The 20,978-nt window shown below is 61.1% G+C and overlaps 1 protein-coding gene across 1 annotated transcript; it reads left to right on the top strand.

Annotated features, from left to right (window-relative positions):
- The first annotated feature begins 941 nt into the window (after positions 1-941).
- On the top strand, positions 942-4,551 carry ZNF865 (zinc finger protein 865). The gene is given in 3 exon segments (XM_077840423.1): positions 942-996; positions 1,796-2,556; positions 2,558-4,551. Coding segments are annotated over 2 exon segments (2,721 nt in total). The 5' UTR covers positions 942-996; positions 1,796-1,813; the 3' UTR covers positions 4,536-4,551.
- Positions 4,552-20,978: the final 16,427 nt, after the last annotated feature.

The following is a 20,978-nucleotide window of genomic DNA, read 5'->3' as shown; positions in this document are numbered from 1 at the left end:
CCACTGTGAAAGCTGAAATAAATAAAAATGCTTCAAAATAAGTGTCGATATTGCCCGTTGAACAAAATAAAACCTGAATTCTGCCAGGCCTGCACTTCTGCGGGATCTGGGATGGGTTTGCATTTGGTGTACGGTTTCTAAATGCATTTTGATAGGGTTTTTTTTAATTACTTCAAAAAGTGCGAAATCTCCCTCTTGATTTAAAGTCCTTATTCCTGAGACCCACGCACGATAAAGCAAAGGAGCCATTAAAAAGTCTGATCAAATTTGATTTTTAAAAATTCAATCCCCCCTCTCAACAAAAAATGGCAAAAAAAAAAAAAAACCCAACAACCCCAACACGTTTGTCTGGAAAACTTTTGCTGTCAAAAAAGGGCTTTCAATTAAAAAATGGGGGGGGGCGGTATTAGCCCCCGAAGAACAGACAGGCTGGACCAGGGGCCCCAACTAGCCCAAGATCCCAGCCCCGCAACCCCCCAGGAAGCCTGTTATGGGGGAAGGTGGTGCCTGCAAAGCCCCTTCCATGGGGGGGGGACCCACAGAACCCCAGGCTGGGGGAGGGGAGACTGGGGTTTTTTGGGGGGTGGAAAGAGGGAAATGGGTTCTCCCCCTGGCTCTGGCAGGGGAGTGGGGTCTAGTGGTTAGAGTGTGGAGGGGGGAGCCAGGACTCCTGGGTTCTCTCCCTGCAGCTGGGGCGGGGAGTGGTGGGTTACACGAGGGGGGGAGTGGGGGAGCCTGGACTCCTGGGTTCTCTCCCCGCTGACGGGGGGTGGGGGGGGCCGAGACGGCCGCCGCTAGGACCCGGCGGCGGCGGAAGTGGGGCGGCCCCAGTGAGGTGGGGCTGGGCCGGGGGGGCCGGTTCCGTCTCCGGTGGGGGCGGCGCTTCCGGCCGGGCCTGTCCGAGCTGGGATCCAGCAGCGGCCCCCCCGGCCCGCAGCCCCCCGGCCCCGAGCCCGGCCCCCCCCCTCCCGGAGCCGGTCCCGGGGCCCCCGAGAGGTGAGTGACCCCCCCGTGAGTGCCCCAGAGACCGCCCCTCCCCCACAGCCCCCCTCAGCCCCTCCCCCATAGACCTCCTCCCCCTCCCTCACAGGCACCCCACACTCCTCCCCCACAGGCACGCCCAAACTCCTTTAGACACCCCCGTGTGTGCCCCAGCCCCTCCCCCACAGGCCCCCCAGCCCCTCCCCCCATAGACCTCCTCAGCCCCTCCCCGATAGGCCTCCTCCCCCTCCCCCACAGACACCCCCGTGTGTGCCCCAGACACCCCCACAGCTCCTCCCTGGAGGTGAGTGATCACCCATAGATACTGGTATATCCCCTATACATGCTCCCTGCACCCCATACAGCCCCATACACCCACCCGCACACACTTCCTTCCCCCTCAGCCCCTCCCCACCCCAGTACCCCCTTGTTACCCTTCCCCCCGCCTCAGTCCCTCATAAATCCCCCACCCTTGCGAGAAAGATAAGTGACCCCCCCATGGACCCCAACCTCTATGTACCCGTCTTCCTGGTAGCCCCCCAATGCTCCGCCCCTGCTGATAGAATAACAGCGATAAAGCACCGGGCCCTCACTGCAGCGGGCGAGGGGCCCCCGTGTAACCAGTCCCTGTGCCCCACCCCAGAGGGGCTGCGTCCCAGTGCCGCGCGAGGGGTCCCCGTATACCCAGCCCCCCCGCCTCACCCCAAGCAGATTTCACACATTTGGAGTGCACGGGGGGGAGGGGTGCCAGGTGGGGTGGGAGGCTTGACCCTGCTCTAACCCCCCCCCCGCCTCCCCGCCCCCCTCCCGGCAGCGTCCCTCCCCGGAGGAGATGGAAGCGAATGCGAGCGACGAGGGCGTCCATTTCCAGAGCTACCCCTTCGACTTCCTGGAGTTCCTGAACCACCAGCGCTTCGAGCCCATGGAGGCCTACAACCAGGAGCACGCCAAGGCCGTGGCCTCGCTGCCCTGCCCCCAGCCCCCCTACGAGTACCCCCCGCCGCCCGCCGGCACCTCCCACTTCGACCGCCCTGCCCCTGCCAAGCCCAAGGACTTCAAGGCTGAAGGCCCCGCCCCCTCCGCCTCCGGCGCCGCCCAGCCCAAGAAAGCCGAACCTGGCGCCGGCCCCCCGCAGCAGTACAGCGCCGCCGCTGTGCCCGCCGCCCCGCCGCTCTTCGATGGGGCGGGGGCTTTCGGCGCCCCCCAGTGGGGCATCGTGGACCTCTCGGGGCACCAGCACCTCTTCGGGAGCCTCAAGCGGGGGGTGGGCGCGGCCCCGGCCCCGGCGGCCCCGGCCGACAGCCCGGCCGGCAAAGACGACAAAAACTATTTCCGGCGGCTGAAGTACTTCATCGACCGGCGCTTCCCCTGTGGCGTGTGCCAGAAATCCTTCAAGCAGTCGTCCCACCTGGTGCAGCACATGCTGGTGCACACCGGCGAGCGGCCGTACGAGTGCTCCACCTGCGGCCGCACCTACAACCACATCTCCAGCCTCATCCGCCACCGCCGCTGCCACAAGGAGCCGCCCGAGGCCGGCCCCGCCGCCGCCGCCGCCCCCCCCGCCGCCGCCGCCGGCCGCCCCCGCCGGGGGCACCCAGCCAGCCGGGGAAGGCAGCCCCGGCCCGGCCCACCCCGATGGCCCCTTCACCTGTTCCCTGTGCTGGAAGGTCTTCAAGAAGCCAAGCCACCTGCACCAGCACCAGATCATCCACACCGGCGAGCGGCCCTTCAGCTGCTCTGTCTGCGAGAAGAGCTTCAACCGGCGTGAGAGCCTCAAGCGCCACGTCAAGACCCACTCGGCCCTGCTGCGGGTGCCCTGCGGCGTCTGCGGCAAGGAGTTCCGGGACGCCGCCTACCTGCTCAAACACCAGGCCTCCCACGCCGGCCCGCGCCCCGACTACAAGTGTGACGTCTGCGGCAAGGCCTACGCCGCGCCCCAGAGCCTATTACGCCATCGCCAGCTCCACGAAGGGGCCGCCGCCCCCCCTAAGGACGCCCCGGCCGCCGACTCGGCCCCGGCTCCCTACCAGGGGCCCTTCCTGCTCCCCAATGAGGCCCCCCACACCGAAGGGGAGGCCAAGGCGGCTTTCGGCAACGCGGCGCTGCTGGGTCCCCACCCGCTGCTGCTGGGGGCTGGCAAGAGCTTCTGCTGCGGCATCTGCGGGCGCGGCTTTGGCCGGCGGGAGACGCTGAAGCGGCACGAGCGGATCCACACGGGCGAGAAGCCGCACCAGTGCTCGGTGTGCGGCAAGCGGTTCCGGGAGTCCTTCCACCTCACCAAGCACCACGTGGTGCATACCCGGGAGCGGCCCTACAAGTGCGAGCTGTGCGGCAAGGTCTTCGGCTACCCGCAGAGCCTCACCCGCCACAAGCAGATCCACCGGCTGCAGCTGCCCTGCGCCCTGGGGCCCGCCGGCGCCCTGCCCGCCGAGGGGCTGAGCTACGGCTGCTCCGACTGCGGCGAGCGCTTCCCCGACCTCTTCCACGTCATGAGCCACAAGGAGGCCCACATGGCCGACAAGCCGTACGCCTGCGACGCCTGCGGCAAGTGCTTTGGCTTCATCGAGAACCTCATGTGGCACAAGCTGGTGCACCAGACGGCGCCCGAGCGGCTGCTGCCCGAGGGGGCCTGCGCCGAGGCCGCCCCGCCTCCGGGGCCCGCCGGCTGCCTGGAGAACGGGCTGCCCGGGGAGGCGCCGGCCGGTGGCGCCGGCCTGGCCTCCCTGGTGGCCCCGTCCGAGGAGCACCCCATGATCCCCAGCGGGGAGCGCTTCACCTGCGGCATCTGCGGGCAGAGCTTCAAGCACTTCCTGGCGCTGGTGACCCACAAGTACGTGCACCTGGTGCGGCGCACGCTGGGCTGCGCCGTGTGCGGCCGCAGCTTCGCCGGCGCCTACGACCTGCTGCTCCACCGCCGCACCCACCTGCAGAAGCGCCACTTCAGCTGCTCCGTCTGCGGCAAGCGCTTCTGGGAGGCGGCCCTGCTGATGCGCCACCAGCGCTGCCATACCGAGGAGCGGCCCTACCGCTGCGCCGTCTGCGGGCGCGGCTTCCTGCGCTCCTGGTACCTGCGGCAGCACAAGGTGGTGCACACGGGCGAGCGGGCCTACAAGTGCGCCCTGTGCAACAAGCGCTTCGCCCAGTCCTCCAGCCTGGCCGAGCACCAGCGCCTCCACGTGGTGGCCCGGCCCCAGCGCTGCCCGACCTGCGGCAAGACCTTCCGCTACCGCTCCAACCTGCTGGAGCACCAGCGCGTGCACCTGGGGGAGAAGGTGTACCGCTGCGACCTCTGCGGCAAGAGCTTCTTCTACCTCTCCTCCATCCTGCGGCACCAGCGGGCCCACGGTGCCCGCCGCGACCTCCGCTGCGCCGCCTGCCTCAAGCTCTTCAAGGACCCCAAGTACTTCAGCAAGCACGTGCAGACCCACCAGGGCGGGCAGCCCTTCAAGTGCAGCACCTGCGGCGAGGCCTTCGCCAACACCTACGGCCTGAAGAAACACCGGCACCTCCACAAGCTGGAGCGCCTGGCTGCCCTGGGCCACAAGGACCCCTGAGGCGGGAGAGATCGGGGGGGGGGGGCAGGCTGGGAGGGGAGACCCCCCCCCAGTGCCACGTATCCACCAGGGGTAGGAGGCAGGTGGGGGGCAGACCCCAAATGCCACATAACCACCGGGGGAGGGCGGCAGGTTGGGGGGCAGATCCCTTAGTGTCATGTGTCCGGCAGGGGGGCTGGCAGGTTAGGGGGCACGTATCCACTGGGGTGGGGGGCAGGTTGGGAGCAGACCCCTTAGTGCTATGTATCCCCTGGGGTTGGGGGCAGGCTGGGGGGGGAAGACCCCGTAGTGCCACGTATCCACTGGGGTAGGGGGAGACCCCCTAGTGCCATGTATCCACCAGGGGTAGGAGGCAGGTTGGGGGCAGACCCTTTAGTGCCGTGTGTCCACTGGGGCAGGAGGTAGGTTGGGGGCAGACCCCTAAGTGCCACATAACCACCGGGGGAGGGCGGCAGGTTGGGGAGCAGATCCCTTAGTGTCATGTGTCCACCAGGCGGGCTGGCAGGTTAGGGGGCAGACCCCTTAGTGCCACGTATCCACCAGGGGTAGGAGGCAGGTTGGGGGCAGACCCTTTAGTGCCGTGTGTCCACTGGGGCAGGAGGTAGATTGGGGGCAGACCCCTAAGTGCCACATAACCACCGGGGGAGGGCGGCAGGTTGGGGAGCAGATCCCTTAGTGTCATGTGTCCACCAGGCGGGCTGGCAGGTTAGGGGACAGACCCCTTAGTGCCACGTATCCACCAGGGGTAGGAGGCAGGTTGGGGGCAGACCCTTTAGTGCCGTGTATCCACTGGGGCAGGAGGTAGCTTGGGGGCAGACCCCTAAGTGCTACATAACCACTGGGGGAGGGCGGCAGGTTGGGGGGCAGATCCCTTAGTGTCATGTGTCCACCAGGGGGGCTGACAGGTTAGGGGGCACATATACACTGGGGTGGGGGGCAGGTTGGGGGCAAATCCCTTAGTGCCACGTATCCACCGGGGTAGGGGGCAGGTTGGGAGGAGACCCTCTGTGGTGGCCCCCCCGTTTCCATGGAGGATCCTAGGACTCGGCGGCCCCCTTGGGTGACTGTGCCCAGCCCCGCTGGAGGACATCTCGGCCCCTCCTGATTTAAGGGAGCTTCCTCCACCCCCACGAACCCAGCCACGGCGCCCCCACTGATGGGCCACGGACTCCCCACCGGGCAGAGGCTGCTGGACCTGGTGCTGCCGAGGGGGCGAGACCCCCAATGCTTTCCTAGACGCAGCCCCTTCCAGCTACCCCCATGGACTGACGGGGGGAGATTGGTGGGTCTCGCCGGCTGACTGTGCCCAGTGGTGCAGACTGGGATCCTGGCGGACTGAGGTGGGTACGGTGTCCACCAAACGGACCCCCGGCCAGCGTCTGGACAGCAGCACCCAGGCAGGGCTTGACACAGATGGGAGCAAAGGCCAGGGGTGCCCTGGGCTTCTCCCTCCCCACGCAGCCGCCTGGAGCTGGGGCTGGCTGGGACCTGAAATCCCTCTAGAGGGGCCTAGGTCTGCTCTCCCTATCGCTGTCTGAAGGAGGCGCTCTCTGCAGGATCCGTCGCTCACGCTGTGGGAACTCCGGCCACCTACATGCTGCTCCCCGGGGCTGGAGACTAATGCTGGGGGGATGCTTTACCGCCGACTGGTGACCCCCCCAGCTCCCCGTTAACAGGGTGGACGCAGGCCAGGCCCCAAGATGGACCGAGGAGCTGTGCCACGATTTGCTGGCAAAGCCCCCAGGTGGCTCTGCAGTGCCCAGCACAGCTGGATGGGCCCTTGGGTGTCCTGGCCCCAGTGTGGAGGTGGTAATGAGGGTGAGGGGGGGAGCTGGCTGTGCAGTGGGGCTGCCTTCCCCCGAGTGGGGCCAGCCCTGGGGCTCAGACCACCGCGGGGGCGGGGTGTCTGCCACAGCGAACTCTCCAAGGGTCAGACAGGTCCTAGTGGCTGGATCTGGGGGTTAACCCAGCTGGTCGTCAGTGCATGGCCCAGGGCGGGTCTGTTTTAACCTGAACTAGCCAAGTGGAGCAGCCCCATGCGGGCGGGAAGCTCAGAGCCACGGCCGGACGCCAGGAGCTGCAACAAATATCCCCAGTTCTGGCTAGCTAGCTACCCACCCTTCCCTCCCTCCATCCATCCCCATCCATCCCTCTTTCCCTCGCTCCATCCATCCATACCTCCATCCCCATCCATCCATCTGTCCCTCACTCTATCCACCTCCCTCCCCATACCCATCTATCCCTCTGTCCCTCACTCCACCATCCATCCATCCCTCTTTCCCTCGCTCCATCCCTCCCTCCCTCCATCCCCATCCATCCCTCCCTCCCCACCCATCCATCTGTTCCTCACTCACTCCATCCATCCCTCCTTCCCTCCCTCTCTCCATCCCCATCCATCCATCCACCTCCACCCATCTGTCCCTCCATCCATCCATTCCCATCCCTCCCTCCACCTCCTTCCCCATACCCATCCCTCCCTCTGTCCCTTGCTCCATCCATAGCTCCATCCCACCCATCCTCCCTCTGTCTCTGTGGTTTTCTCCCTGAGGCTCCATGGACCATGGCTAGGATTTCCAAAAGGCTCCGCACCTCCAGTCAAAATGTTTAGGGGTCCACAAATGAAGCTGGTCGAGTGTATCCCTCTAACACCCCACTCACTGCTCTTTGTGTCTCTCCCCATACACACTCCTCTATCTATCTGACTCCTGGGTTCTCGCCTGGGCTCTGGCAGGGGAGTGGGGTCTAGTGGTTGGGGGGGGGGGACTGGGAGCAGGGACTCCTGGGTTCTATCTTGGCTCTGGGTAGGGAGTGGGGGCAGTGGGAGTCAGGCCTGGCCCAGCGGTGGTGCGGAAGGGCACCCCCAGCTCCTTTGCAGCTCCTTCAATCTCCCCGACACCTCTCCGGGCAGAGGCAGCGAACCACCAAGCAGGGCAAACACCCACGGCGGCAGCTGCATCCTGGGAAAAGGGGGGGTCGCGGGGGTCCCTGTGCTTTGGGCCACGGGCCAGGACTCCAGGCAAACCAGGGGATGGCTCCTAACAGAGATTGGCCATGCCCAGCCCCGCTGACTCCTCCCCTCCCGTTTTATTTTATAACCCCACAGCTCTATAAATAAATATAAATATATAGATATATAATTTTCTAACCCCTGAGAGGCAGAGCCGGGGCTGAGCCACCGTGGTCACACCTGGTGCTGCCCTCCCCCCCCCGCAATGGAATGACTTAAAAATACGTCTCCATCTCTCTCCCCCATCAGCACAAATTCACCCCTCCCCCGGGCTGGCTGAGACCTTGGGGCTGCTCGCTCAGGGCTGGCTGGGCCCCGGTTGGGAGGGGAGGGGTGCGTCTGTGTCTGTCAAATTCAACCCCTGTTCCCTGCTGTTGATGTGTAACTTCCCTGGTGTTGTACAGATGAAACTGATATTAAAAACCGTGGATGCGTATTTATTAGGTGTATTATGGTAGCTCTAAGTTCCCACCCGTGGCCTGGGAGCTCCCTGCGCTAGGTGCTGTACATTAGGTGTATTTCAGTAGTTCTAGGCACCCAGCCATGGCCCAGGAGTCCCCTGTGCTAGGTGCTGTACATTATTAGGTGTATTATGGTAGCTCTGGGCACCCAGCCGTGGCTCAGGAGCTGGACAAACCCAAACGAAGAGAAGGTTCTTGCCCCAAAGAACCGACAGTCTCAATATAAGATGAGACTCCAGCTGGAGACAGACAGGCGGCTGGGGGAGCAGAAGGGAACAATGGGTCAATATTTTTGTCCTTGTGGACAGGTGCCCCCCCCACGATGCCCCCTTGTGGCCTGAGTGGCACTGCAGGCACCATGCCTCAGTTTCCCTCTGTCTTCCCAGAACATTTCACCCCCAACTAGTCTTTAAAACACCTCTCCCCCTCCGGGGAAGGGGGGGGGGTCTAATTCGTTCTGGTTCATCTATGCCCCTGTTACATTCAGGGGTGCACAGCTCTCCTTGGGGGGCCATGTGGTCCCACTCCATACCTCCCCAGCTTGTGGGCTCACCCCCAAGGTTCAGGAGCCCACAGCCCTCCTTCCTGCGGGGGCAGTGTCCCGGCTCAGATCTTCCTGCAGGAGCTGTCAGTGAGTGGAGACACCCCGCTTTGAGCCCAGGACCCTCCCTGGGTAGGTCTGAGATCCCCAAGGCCCTGCCTTGGCAGGCTGAGAGCGGAGGCCACCTGTCCCTGCCCGATTGACAAGGCTTCTGGACCAGGTCCTGCAAGGCTCTGACGCTCCCCTTGCCGGATATTGACTGTCCTGGTTTCCTATCACCCAGGTGTCGGATTTGGTGACCCTGGGCCGGGGTAGCTGATCCCCCGCGCCAAGCCCCGTTACTGATGGCGCGCTCAGTGTCCCTGCTGCCCGGAGAGGGATGAGGAGGCAGCTTTGGGGCTGGTCGTGGCGGGGCACCGTGCAGTCTGCCCTGAATAGGCCGGGCCTGGTACGACAAGGCTGGGGAAGGTCGGACAGGTGGCAAAGGGCTGAATTTGCAGCAAGGGGGTGTGAGGTTGGATACTTGGGAACTTTCCGGCTCTGGGGGCAGCTTGGCTCCGGAACAGGCTCCAGGGGGGTCCCCGTCACCGGAGGGGTCAGGCGAGCCCCTGTCCGGGGTGGGCTGGGTGCACTTGGGCCTGCCTCTGTGCAGGGTGCAGGAGGGGTGCGATGGCTTCTCGAGGCTCACGCCAAGTGGGGAGACGCAGCAGATGGGCAGGCCCCGTCCCACCAGGAGAGGGAGCCAGCAGTGAAGGGGCTGCGAGCGGATTGCAGGGGAGGACTGGCTTCCTGCAGCATCTCTCCTGGCTCTGGGTAGGGAGCCCTGGGGACTGCGCACTGGGTTCTTGGCCACCGCATCTTGGGCGTCCCCCCATTGGAGCCCCCCTGGTGGTTGCGGGGGGCGGGGGGGCTGCTGCACTGAAGTGTTGGCTTGTCCCTGCCTCAGTGCAGGGGGCTGGCGTTGAGCGAGATCCCCTCCGGCCCGAGGTGCCTCTGATTCGGTATCAGTGCCCAGCGCCTGCTCCCCAAACCCAGCTGCCAAAATGAGCCCAAAGGATCCCAGGCCCCTGGAGACCCAGCCATGCTGTGCCCCAGGCTGAGAACCGGAGGCACCCTGGGGCGCCCAAGGCCCGTACCAGAGTAAGACCTGCCCCAGCTGGTGACCCTGCGCCCCGCGTAGGTGAGGGAAGGGGGCAGCCAGGAGGGAGCCAAGGGGCGGACGATGCGGTGGCAGCGATGGGCTCGGAGAACCGGCTTTGTGGCAGCCTCCTGGGGCCAGTTGCTGTCAGGGCTGGCTGGGGAGGTCGTGGCCCTCGAGGCGACAGGCGCTGGGGAGAGAGGACGGGCCACAGGGATGTCAGAGATGTCCCACAGGGAACTCAGTCTACGCAGCCTGGCTGGGAGGCTCCAGAGAGGGGCCCAAGCCGCAGGTTAAGGGTCCCGGGACAGGGAGGCTGGGGGTGCTGGTCGCAAGGATGGCAACAGAAGCTGGCAGGAGAGCTTGGGGGAAGACAGGTGAGCTGGGGCTGGGGAACGTGGAAATCACAGCACGGGCCTGTCTACCCTGGTATCCCAGCTTCCAACGGGCATTGGAGGAAGCTGCAAGGGACCCTGTGGTTCTGGCCCGACGGGCCCCATGCTCTGGGTAGGGATCGGGGGGCTGGAGGGTTACAGCAGTGGGGCTGGGAGCCAGGACTCCTGGGTTCTATCCCTGGCCCTGGGAGGGGAGTGGGGTCTAGTGGTGGGACCTGAGGTGGGGAGGAGCCTGGGAGGCCGGACTCCTGGGTTCCCTTCCCCGTCTCCCTGTGAGGCCAGTCCCCTCCCCTGGAGCAGTGCAGAACACTCCTGTGCCCACGCCAGGTTTCTGAGCTCTGCCCCGAGGCCTTGGTTGCCCCTTGTGGTTGCACGAACTGCAGCGTGGCCCTTGGGTCCTGGAGAGAGGGGCAGCCGTCGCCCCTGGCACCATGCGGGTGACATGGGCCTGGTCCTGTGCCCTGAGCACTGGCCACTGGCATTGTGGGGATCAGCAGCACCCCACTGCCAGGGGCCTCCAATGGGGGGCCCCCCAGAGTGGGGTGGCCAAGAGCAGAGCGCGGCCCCCGCGGCTCAGGCTACGCGGAGCTCTGTGAAGATCCGGCTCCTCTCGGGCTCCCGAACGCTCGGGGGGGCCCGGGATGCTGCAGGAAGCCAGGCCTTTCTCCCTGCCCCCCCATCCACTCGCAGCCCTTCGCCACTCCCAAGTGTTGGCATCATTGGTGGGCCCGGACGCAGGCCCCCCCGTGGCTTGAGCCAGGCAATGTGGAGCTGGACGGGGCCTCGAGGGGGCATCACACCCACCCCCCGCACTGGGGCAAGGCCAAGTGCACCCATCCCAGACAGAGGCTCGCCTGACCCGTCTAAACCCCTCTGGTGATGGGGACCCCCAGCTCCCCTGGAGCCTGTTCTGGAGCAAAGCCTCCCCCAGAGCTGGACAGTTCCCAAGTATCCAACCTCACGCCCCCTTGCTGTGGATTCAGCCCTTCGCTGCCTGTCCGAGCTTCGTGGAGAACCATCCGTGCCCGGCCTCCTCGCCGGCTGGTCTCAGGGCCCCGCTCGGGCCTCTCAAGACAAAACCTGCCCAGTGGTTTTAACCTTACCAGGTTTCTAACCCTTTGATCGTTTCGGTCACTCGCCTCTGGCCTCTCTCCAGTTTGGCCTCGTCCTTCCCAAAGGGCGGCGCCCAGAACTGGACCCGGGACTCCCTGTCGAGCGCAGTGGGACAGGGACCCCCGTGTCTGACCTACGGTGCTGCTGTTAACCCAGCCTCGACTGAGAGCAGCCTTTTCAGCAGCCGCATCGTGTGACCCACTCTGCCCCCTGGCTCCTTCCCAGCCGGGCGCCCCCAGCCAGCTAGTCCCCAGTGCGGAGCTGGGTGTCAGCTTTTGCCTTCCCAAGTGATGCACTTTGTGCTGGGCTCTGTTCAATTTCAGCTGGTCGATTTCAGATCTTTTCTCTCCTTTGTCAGGCATGGCTCCAGGTTCCAGGCCCCCCCAGCATGGAGCAGGGACGACCCCCCTGCAGCAGGACTGTATCAGGTGGGGTCCACAAATCACCGGCACGTGGGACCTGCCATGACTATGATCTGCTAGATTCAAAGCTGGATGGGGCGGGCAAATTTCATCCAGAGATTCCCCAACCTGAGCCCACTGAGAGCAAAGCTGGTGATCACACCCATCCTTGCTCTCCTTAACATCTTAGTTCACGGGAGGCAACAGGCAAAGAACAGGTGAGACACCAAGCTGCCACCCACGCCCAAAGCACCGGCAAGGAATTGATTAGATGAGAGATGCCCAGATGATGCCAGCAGGTGACACGCACCCCCATGTTGCAGAGGAAGGCGGACCCTCCCCCCAAAAGTGTTCCTTCCTCGCCCCCAAACCTAGCCATCAGCTGAGTGCTTTGTAGCCACAGCCCTGCACCCACCCGAACCCAGCTAGTCTGGCTCTGTGAGCTCATGGTGCCCGGCCCAGCTCTGGGAGCTTGGAGGTTTAGGAGACTCGGGACACCTTGGACACTCCAGGGCCCATGGCCCATTTGGCTGGCGAGTTGCTCCCCCCCCCCCCAATAGGTGCAATGAGCCTCTTCCGGCCAGCAAACCACTGCTCCAAAGGCAGCTGCTACCCTCCCCCTCAACCCCCGAGCATCTCATGGCCGATGTCTTTCCCTTGCGCTGCAGGCCACTCCCCCGGCGAGCAGAAACAGCCGCGGTGTCTGATCTGCTATCAGGATTTAATAGAAGGGCGGGAAATGAGTTTACCCGGCTCCGGGGATGCGGGAGGGACGGATCCATGGGGCTGAAACTACCCAAGGTGCCTGCTACAAGCAGAGAGATCCCCCCCACTGCCAGTGAATTCAGCCCCTGCCTGCCCACAGCCACCAGTAACTCCCCCGGTGGCGTCGGCCTTCCACGACCCGAGGGGACACCCCATTGATTCCAGGCCCATGCGCTGCAACGGGACAAGGCGAGGGGCACGTGGCTGTCGGGCTTTGCAGAACCGGGGAGGGACTTCATGGTGGCATGAACAGCTGGTGACGTGGGTGACAAACATGACACTGAGTTCTGCTAAGCCTGGTGTCTCCCCAAGGGAGCAGGAGATGGTGCCTTCAGAAACTCCCAGCCCAGATGTAGGCGCCACTCGGGTCCTCCCAGGCCAGAGAATTTCCACTCTGAGCTCCCTGCAGCCAGCCCTTATCTGATCGTCGAGCTAGCGCCAAGCTTTTAGAAAAATGCCCCATCTTGATTTAACGCCTCCTTCTGGTGGAGATGCCACCCTCTCCTCTGATGAGCTGCTGCCATGCTTAATTTCCCCGCCCTGTGAAAAATGTGCCCCTTATTTCTAAGCCTGAATTTCTCTGGCTTCAGCCCTGCTGAACCAGGTCCCTCTGTTGCAGAAATCTCGCTCCTGTGTATGTTCTTCCATGGTGGTTCTAAGGAGGAGCAGAAAGCTGGGAAACACAGCACCGGAGGAAGGGAAGCATGGGGGCACTTGGGCAGATCCTTTAAAACTCTTAGGCCCAAATTTTCAAAAGTGGGAGGCTCCTAGAACCCGAATGAGGCTCTCAAGATCCAGTTTATAGGCAGGGTCAATCCAAATGGCGAGGGAGCCAAGCCGCGTCATTGGACTTGTGGAGCACTGAGAAAACTCAAGCCCTAGCGGCTGAATTAAGGATTTGGGCCCAGAGCCGCCAAGGTATTTCAACTGCTCTCGCCCCCTGGCCTCACTTTATGTGTGATCCAGTTTTGAGAGCTGGCCAAAATGTGGCAAGTAGTTTAAAGCTTGGCTGATGATTTTTTTCTTTCTTTTTTTTGTGGTGGGGGGGTGTGTGTGGAAGAAAACCACAGCCACGCACAATGTTCCCCATCCGCGTCCACTGAAACAAAGGGACATTGGTGAGAATTTTTCACCGGCAGGGCAAACGTTTTCCACACGTCACACTTTTTTGTGATTTCCCCCCCAACCCCGGCCCCCTTTTTCTTGGGGAGGTTCTCATAGATTCCAAGGCCAGAACTGACATCTGTGATCAGCGTATCTGACCTCCCCACCCCCGTATAGCCCCAGGCCAGAGACCTGCCCCGAAAGAATCCCTTGAGCAGATCTGTTAGAAAGCCAGCCAACCTTGATTTAATAATTGTCGGTGATGGAGAATCCACCATGACCCTTGGGAAATTGTTCTGATGGTTAATTACACTCACCATTAAAAATTTACACCTTATTTTCCAGTCTGAATTTGTTTAGCTTTAGCTTCCAGGCATTGGACAACGTTAGACATTCCTCTGCTAGACTGAAGAGCTGGTATTATATATTTGTTCCCCAGGGAGGTCCTGATAGCCGGGGAACAAGCCACCCTGGACTTTCTCTCTGTGAAGCTATCGATATCGAGATCCTGGAGTCTCTCCCTCTCAGGCGGGTTTTCTCACCCTTTAGACATTCTCCTGGCTCTTTTCTGACCCCTCCCCGACTGATCACCGTCCTTCCTGAATGATGGGCACCAGAACGGGAGACGGGATCCCAGCAGCGGTCGCCGCAGGCCCAGCTCCAGGGCTAAAATAACCTTGCTGCACTTACTCGAGATTCCCCCGTTTTCACATCCCATGATTGCATTAGGTCTTTTGGCCCCAGTGTGGCACTGGGAGCTCCTGTTCTGCTGATTATCCACCCTCCACCCCCAAATCGTTGTCAGAGTCGCTGCTCCCCAGGAGAGGGTCCCCCAGCCCGTATGCACGGCCGACATCTCCGTTCCCAGCTGGATACATTGGCAGTTAGCCCTATTACAATGCAGCTTGTTTGCTTGCGCCCAGTTTACCAAGCGATCCAGATCGGTGACCTGGATCAGTGACATGGCCTCTTCAGTACTCGCCACTCCTGCCATTTTTGGGTCACCTGCAAACTTGCTGGACGATGATTTTAGGTTTTCTCCCAGGCCGTTGACAGAAACGGTAAATAACGTTGGGCCGAGAACGGGTCCTAGAGGGACCCCACTGGAAATGCACCCACTCGATGATGCTTCCCCAATGACTGTTACCTTTGGAGCTCTATCAGTTAGCCAGTTTTTAAGCCATTTATTGTGGGCCACATTCATTAGGCATCGTTCTAGTTTCTTAATCAAAATTTCATGCGGTACCAAGTCAAAATATTATATTGACACTATGACCTTTATCAACCAAGCTTGTAATTTTCGGAGAATCGGGGGGAAATTGATTTGTTTTGTGGGTTATTTTCCACCTTGTGGAGGGGAAATGTCCTCAAAATGTTTTATATTGGGTGGGGGACATTCCGGTTACTTCTGAGGTTTTGAGCTGGAAAAAATTCATACCACAAAGGTGAAAAACACTGTGGTGAGAACTGGGTGGGTGAGCATTTCCCCCGACAGTGGTCCGTAGCATCCCACAGCAGGACATACATGTGTGTGTGCGGGGGGAGATCTCTGTCAGCCGAGGATTTGGCTGAGGCATTGTCACTCTCAGCCCAGCGCCCATTGTCCGGCCAGGCCACGGCCTCCCCGACTGCGCCCACATGCCAATGACTGCTGCCCAGCCTGGGCCCCATCCGCATTCAGTCCAGTGGCGGGTGCATGGGCCGGACACGGGCCCCACCCCGCACTCACCCCAGCGGCGGGTGCATGGCCCGGAGGTGCCGGACCACCCACCGGTGCTCCCGGAAGCTCTTTCCGCACAAGGCACAGCGGTGGGGGCGCTCCCCCGAGTGCTTGGCAAAGTTGGAGGCGTTGGTGAAGCTCTTGGGGCAGACGGGGCTGCGGTGGGGGTGCTCGCCCGTGTGGATGCGCAGGTGGGTGGCCAGGGCCGAGGACCGGGTGAAGCGTTTGCCGCAGACCCCGCAGGCGAAGGGGCGCTCGCCCGTGGGCACCCGCAGGTGCTCCCTCAGGTCGGTGGCCCGCTTGAACCGCTTGGAGCACACAAAGCAGATGTACTGCCGGGCATCAGGCGGGGGAGCGGGCAGCCTGCCATGTGGGGAATGGGCCCTGGGGCTCGGGCGCCAGGGAGGGGCATGGACTGGCTTGCCCTGTCCAGGAGCAGCAGGGCTTAGAGGCCAGGGAGGGGCGTGGACTGGAACACCCAGCTCATGGGCATCAGGGCTCGGGCACAGTTGGGGTGCCCGGTCCAGCTTCTCCAGCAAGAAGCAGCGAGCACGACCACCCTCCTCTTCCTCAGCCACTCCCCCCCTGTCGTCAGCTTCCCCGCAGCCTGAGTCGCCGGGGGACAGCCAGGCACCCGTGCCAGGGACAGGGGAGCCCTGCTCTAGGTCTCGCTCCACTGCCTGATGCCGCCATGCCCCAGGGCACCGGCTTTCTGCCAGCCTCACTGCCGGCAGGGATGGGCAGGCACCGTTAGCCGGGAAGTCAGGCCCAGGGCCCCCGGCAGAGGACCCGAGGGGCACCCAAGTTAGCACCGGCCCCTTGGCATCACCGCCGCCATGTGGCAGCAGGTCCTTGGCGCACCCACCAGTGTCCCGCCGGCTCGGACGGGTCGGGGGGGAGCCGGTTTCACTGCCCGGGGGCTGGGCGTGGATGCGCAGGTGGCCGGTCAGCGCCGAGGACTGGGTGAAGCGCTTGCCGCACACCCGGCAGCGGTAGGGGCGCTCGCCCGTGGGCACCCGCTCGTGGTCCCGCCGGTCCGAGGCACGCTTGAAACGCTTGGGGCAGAACAAGCAGGCATAGGGCTTAGCCGGGGGGCTGGCGTCCTGCCCGGTGCCAGGGCGTGACCGCGGGGGCGCGGCCAGCAGGGAGGGCTGGGCAGGGAACGGGTGCGGCCCCGGGCGAGTGCGGCAGCGGGCGCTGAGGGCACCGGCCCCCTCCTGGCCCAGCGGCTCCGAGACGTATGGCTTGCCCATGCCCAGCAGGCACCCGGCTCCTTTCTCCTCCTCTTTCTTCTTCACCCTCACCACCTGGATCTCCAGGGGCTCCCCCCCCAGCCTGCGCTGCCCCCTCATGGTGGCTGGGGTCTCTGGGCCGCCCCCCAACCCCTGCTGGAAAGAGGGAAAGGAAGGGTGTAAATACAAGGGAGAGACAAACAGGGATGGGAATAGAACCCAGGAGTCCGGGCTCCCAGCCCCCCCCCTGCTCTAACCACTGGCCCCACTCCCCTCCCAGAGCCAGGGAGAGAACCCAGGAGTCCTGGCTCCCAGCCCTTCATGTGAACCTGTGGGATGTTTGGGGGAACTGGCATGGGGGAGGGGCTGGGCCCCCACCCCCGGGGGTCCCCAGGAGCAGCCAGGCGTCGCAGCGGGGCAGACCCCCCCCCGCAGCCCGGTCTCGGCGCTGGGTCCCACACGGAGCAGGGGGCTCCTGGTGGGGAAGGGCCCCCCCCAACTGGGGTATCCCCGGCCCATTTAACCCCCGAGTGGCCGGGGAGGTCCCCAGCCCCATGCACTTCCCCCACTTTGTCCCCTCACCTGGCCCGGCTCAGCACCGCCCCCCGCACTCCCCCTAGCCCCGGGCCGTCCCGCCCCTTTAAGAGCCCAAATCCCGGGATTTAAAGGGGAGGGCAGCGGAGATTTTCGTGTCTGGCCTTTCCCGTCTGCGGTCAAAAAAACAAACCTGCGTTGTTTTTCTTTAAAGCGACGGGGCGGGGGTCCCCCCAGCACCCGCCCCCCCGGGCTTTCCCTGACCGGGAAGGAACAGATACACCCTCCCCCTCCCGTTCGGCTGTGAAGGGCGAACCCAGGAGTCGTGACCCCCTCCCAGCCCCCCCCCGCTGTAACCACTGTCCCCATTTCCCTCCCAGAGCCTGAGAGAGAACCCAGGTGTCCTGGCTCCAAGCACCATCCTGCTCTAACCACTAGCCCCCACTCCCCTCCCAGAGCCTGAGAGAGAACCCAGGTGTCCTGGCTCCAAGCACCATCCTGCTTTAACCACTAGCCCCCATTCCCCTCCCAGAGCCTGAGAGAGAACCCAGGTGTCCTGGCTCCAAGCACCATCCTGCTCTAACCACTAGCCCCCACTCCCCTCCCAGAGCCTGAGAGAGAACCCAGGTGTCCTGGCTCCAAGCACCATCCTGCTCTAACCACTAGCCCCCACTCCCCTCCCAGAGCCTGAGAGAGAACCCAGGAGTCCTGACTTCCCACCCCACCCCCCCTTGCCAGCTCTAACCGCTAGCCCCCACTCCCCTCCCAGAGCCTGAGAGAGAACCCAGGAGTCCTGGCTCCAAGCCCCTTGCTCTAACCACTGGACTCCACTCCCCTCCCACAGTTGGGGAGAGAACCCAGGAGTCCTGGCTCCAAGCCCCCCTGTTCTAACCCCCACAGATCTTAGGGGGGGTCTATGGGAGAACCGACATCCAAACCCAGCTCAGCTCTGCACCTCTAAGGCCAGCCCATGAGCCAAGCTGGTTCTCTGGCCCCCTCTAGTGGCTGGCGCACACACAGGGCACGTCTACACTGCACACTCAGCCTGGCTCTGACTCACATTTGAGCTGCAGCCCCCAGACAAATCAGCCCGACTCGGGTCAGCCCGCACTCAGGCCCTGGCTCCTAGGGCCCTGCTAGGGTGCCGGGGCAGAGCCCGTGTTCTGATGAGCCGCTGGTCCAAACCCTCTCTTCTGCAGTGTGGACACGTTAGCCTGGCTGAGAGCCAGACCCAGCAGCCGTAAACCCAGGTTTCCAATTCAGTGTGGACATGCAGGCACGGGCTTGGTCACACCGAGTCCCAAAGACCTGGGTTCACAGAGCCGTGTAGATGCACCTTAATTGGCCCACACTCTCGATGGACGTTTGAGAGGCCAGCCATCCTACCAAATAACGAAACCCACGATTTCTGGCAGGAATTTTTGAAAACCTGTCTTCTTTTTATCAAAAGCCCCTGCTAAAATGTTTGAGGGGGCTGCCCCCCCCCAAAAAAACAAAACAACCAACATGCACCTGAAAAAATGGCCAGTGCTAAAGGAATTGGCTGTGATTGCAGAGCCATTGGCCATTATCTTTGAAAACTCCTGGCGAACGGGGGAAGTCCCAGATGACTGGAAAAAGGCTAATGTAGTGCCAATCTTTAAAAAAGGGAAGAAGGAGGATCCTGGGAACTACAGGCCAGTCAGCCTCACCTCAGTCCCAGGAAAAATCATGGAGCAGGTCCTCAAGGAATCAATCCTGAAGCACTTACATGAGAGGAAAGTGATCAGGAACAGTCAGCATGGATTCACCAAGGGAAGGTCATGCCTGACTAATCTAATCGCCTTCTATGATGAGATTACTGGTTCTGTGGATGAAGGGAAAGCAGTGGATGTATTGTTTCTTGACTTTAGCAAAGCTTTTGACACGGTCTCCCACAGTATTCTTGTCAGCAAGTTAAGGAAGTATGGGCTGGATGATTGCACTATAAGGTGGGTAGAAAGTTGGCTAGATTGTCGGGCTCAACGGGTAGTGATCAATGGCTCCATGTCTAGTTGGCAGCCGGTGTCAAGTGGAGTGCCCCAGGGGTCGGTCCTGGGGCCGGTTTTGTTCAATATCTTCATAAATGATCTGGAGGATGGTGTGGATTGCACTCTCAGCAAATTTGCGGATGATACTAAACTGGGAGGAGTGGTAGATATGCTGGAGGGCAGGGATAGGATACAGAGGGACCTAGACAAATTGGAGGATTGGGCCAAAAGAAATCTGATGAGGTTCAATAAGGATAAGTGCAGGGTCCTGCACTTAGGACGGAAGAACCCAATGCACAGCTACAGACTAGGGGCCGAATGGCTAGGCAGCAGTTCTGCGGAAAAGGACCTAGGGGTGACAGTGGACGAGAAGCTGGATATGAGTCATCAGTGTGCCCTTGTTGCCAAGAAGGCCAATGGCATTTTGGGATGTATAAGTAGGGGCATAGTGAGCAGATCGAGGGACATAGTGAGCAGATCGAGGGACGTGATCGTTCCCCTCTATTCGGCATTGGTGAGGCCTCATCTGGAGTACTGTGTCCAGTTTTGGGCCCCACACTACAAGAAGGATGTGGATAAATTGGAGTCCAGCGAAGGGCAACAAAAATGATTAGGGGTCTGGAACACATGACTTATGAGGAGAGGCTGAGGGAACTGGGATTTAGTTTAGTCCGCAGAAGAGAAGAATGAGGAGGGATTTGATAGCTGCTTTCAACTACCTGAGAGGTGGTTCCAGAGAGGATGGTTCTAGACTGTTCTCAGTGGTAGAAGGGGACAGGACAAGGAGTAATGGTCTCAAGTTGCAGTGGGGGAGGTTTAGGTTGGATATTAGGAAAAACTTTTTCACTAGGAGGGTGGTGAAACACTGGAATGCGTTACCTAGGGAGGTGGTAGAATCTTCTTCCTTAGAAGTTTTTAAGGTCAGGCTTGACAAAGCCCTGGCTGGGATGATTTAATTGGGGATTGGTCCTGCTTTGAGCAGGGGGTTGGACTGGATGACCTTCTGGGGTCCCTTCCAACCCTGATATTCTATGATTCTATGATTCAGTCTTTGAAAACCATCTTTCATGCAAATGACCAGATCTGGGTTAGAAAAAATTCTGGTGCAAAAATTCTGGTTGTCAAAATGTTTGGGTCTTGAAAACTGACCGGGCAAACAATTCGTTTGTGGCCCCAAGATTCTCCTTTCAAATATTTTTGTTGCTCGGGGAAAGTCCCTGGGGTTGAAAACTATTTTTAAGAAGACGGGTGATGAGAACATGCTGGTTTTTCAGCAAAAGTTTTTTTGCTGTCGGGAAGCCACTTGGAATCTCCTTCCTCAGAAGTCTTTAAGGCCCGGCTTGATAACGCCCTGGCTGGGATGATTTAGTTGGGGTTGGTCCTGCTTGGAGCAGGGGCTTGGGCGAACACCTCCTGAGGCCCCTTTCCAGCCCTGATCTTCTGTGATTTTCAGTAAAATGGCAGTAAAAAAAATGGAATAAAACATTGGGGAAAATGTGTGTTTCTGGTAAAATAAAGGGCACCTATCTTTTCATTTCAAAACCTGGTTTCTCCAAACCTATTTTCAGTTTGGAAAATGTATTTTCTGATCAAAAGTTTGGGGATTTTAACCATGATTTTCAGTTGACACAAACTGGGGTTTCCAAATGCAGCTTCAGTCACAGAAATTGTTTTTTAAACCACATTATCTGGCCACTTCCTTTGCTTTTGGTACAAACGTTGGATTCTCCAAACCCCCAAACTTCTAATGAAAACCTGAATATTTTCACCCCCGAAATGTCAGTTTTCTGGGTCAAAACTCTCGGTTAAAAAAAAAAGGATTTTGCCGGAAAATAACTTGGGTGAGAAATGGGTGGTAAAGAGCCACTTGGGACCCAAAGCCGTATCTCGCCAGATGTACTTTTTGGTACCAAACCAGCCGCCGAGCTCCCCTCCAGCAATGAGCTGGACTCTGTCACACCCGCAGCCCCTGTCCTGTGGGAATTCGAACCCCAGCCCTGACACTTCATTCCACACACACAAA

Source organism: Eretmochelys imbricata, chromosome 23 (genome assembly GCF_965152235.1).
Source record: "Eretmochelys imbricata isolate rEreImb1 chromosome 23, rEreImb1.hap1, whole genome shotgun sequence".
In the NCBI taxonomy this organism is placed as follows: Eukaryota; Metazoa; Chordata; order Testudines; family Cheloniidae; genus Eretmochelys; species Eretmochelys imbricata.
The sequence above is the reverse complement of the archived record's forward strand: the minus strand, read 5'-3'. Positions and strand labels throughout refer to the sequence as shown.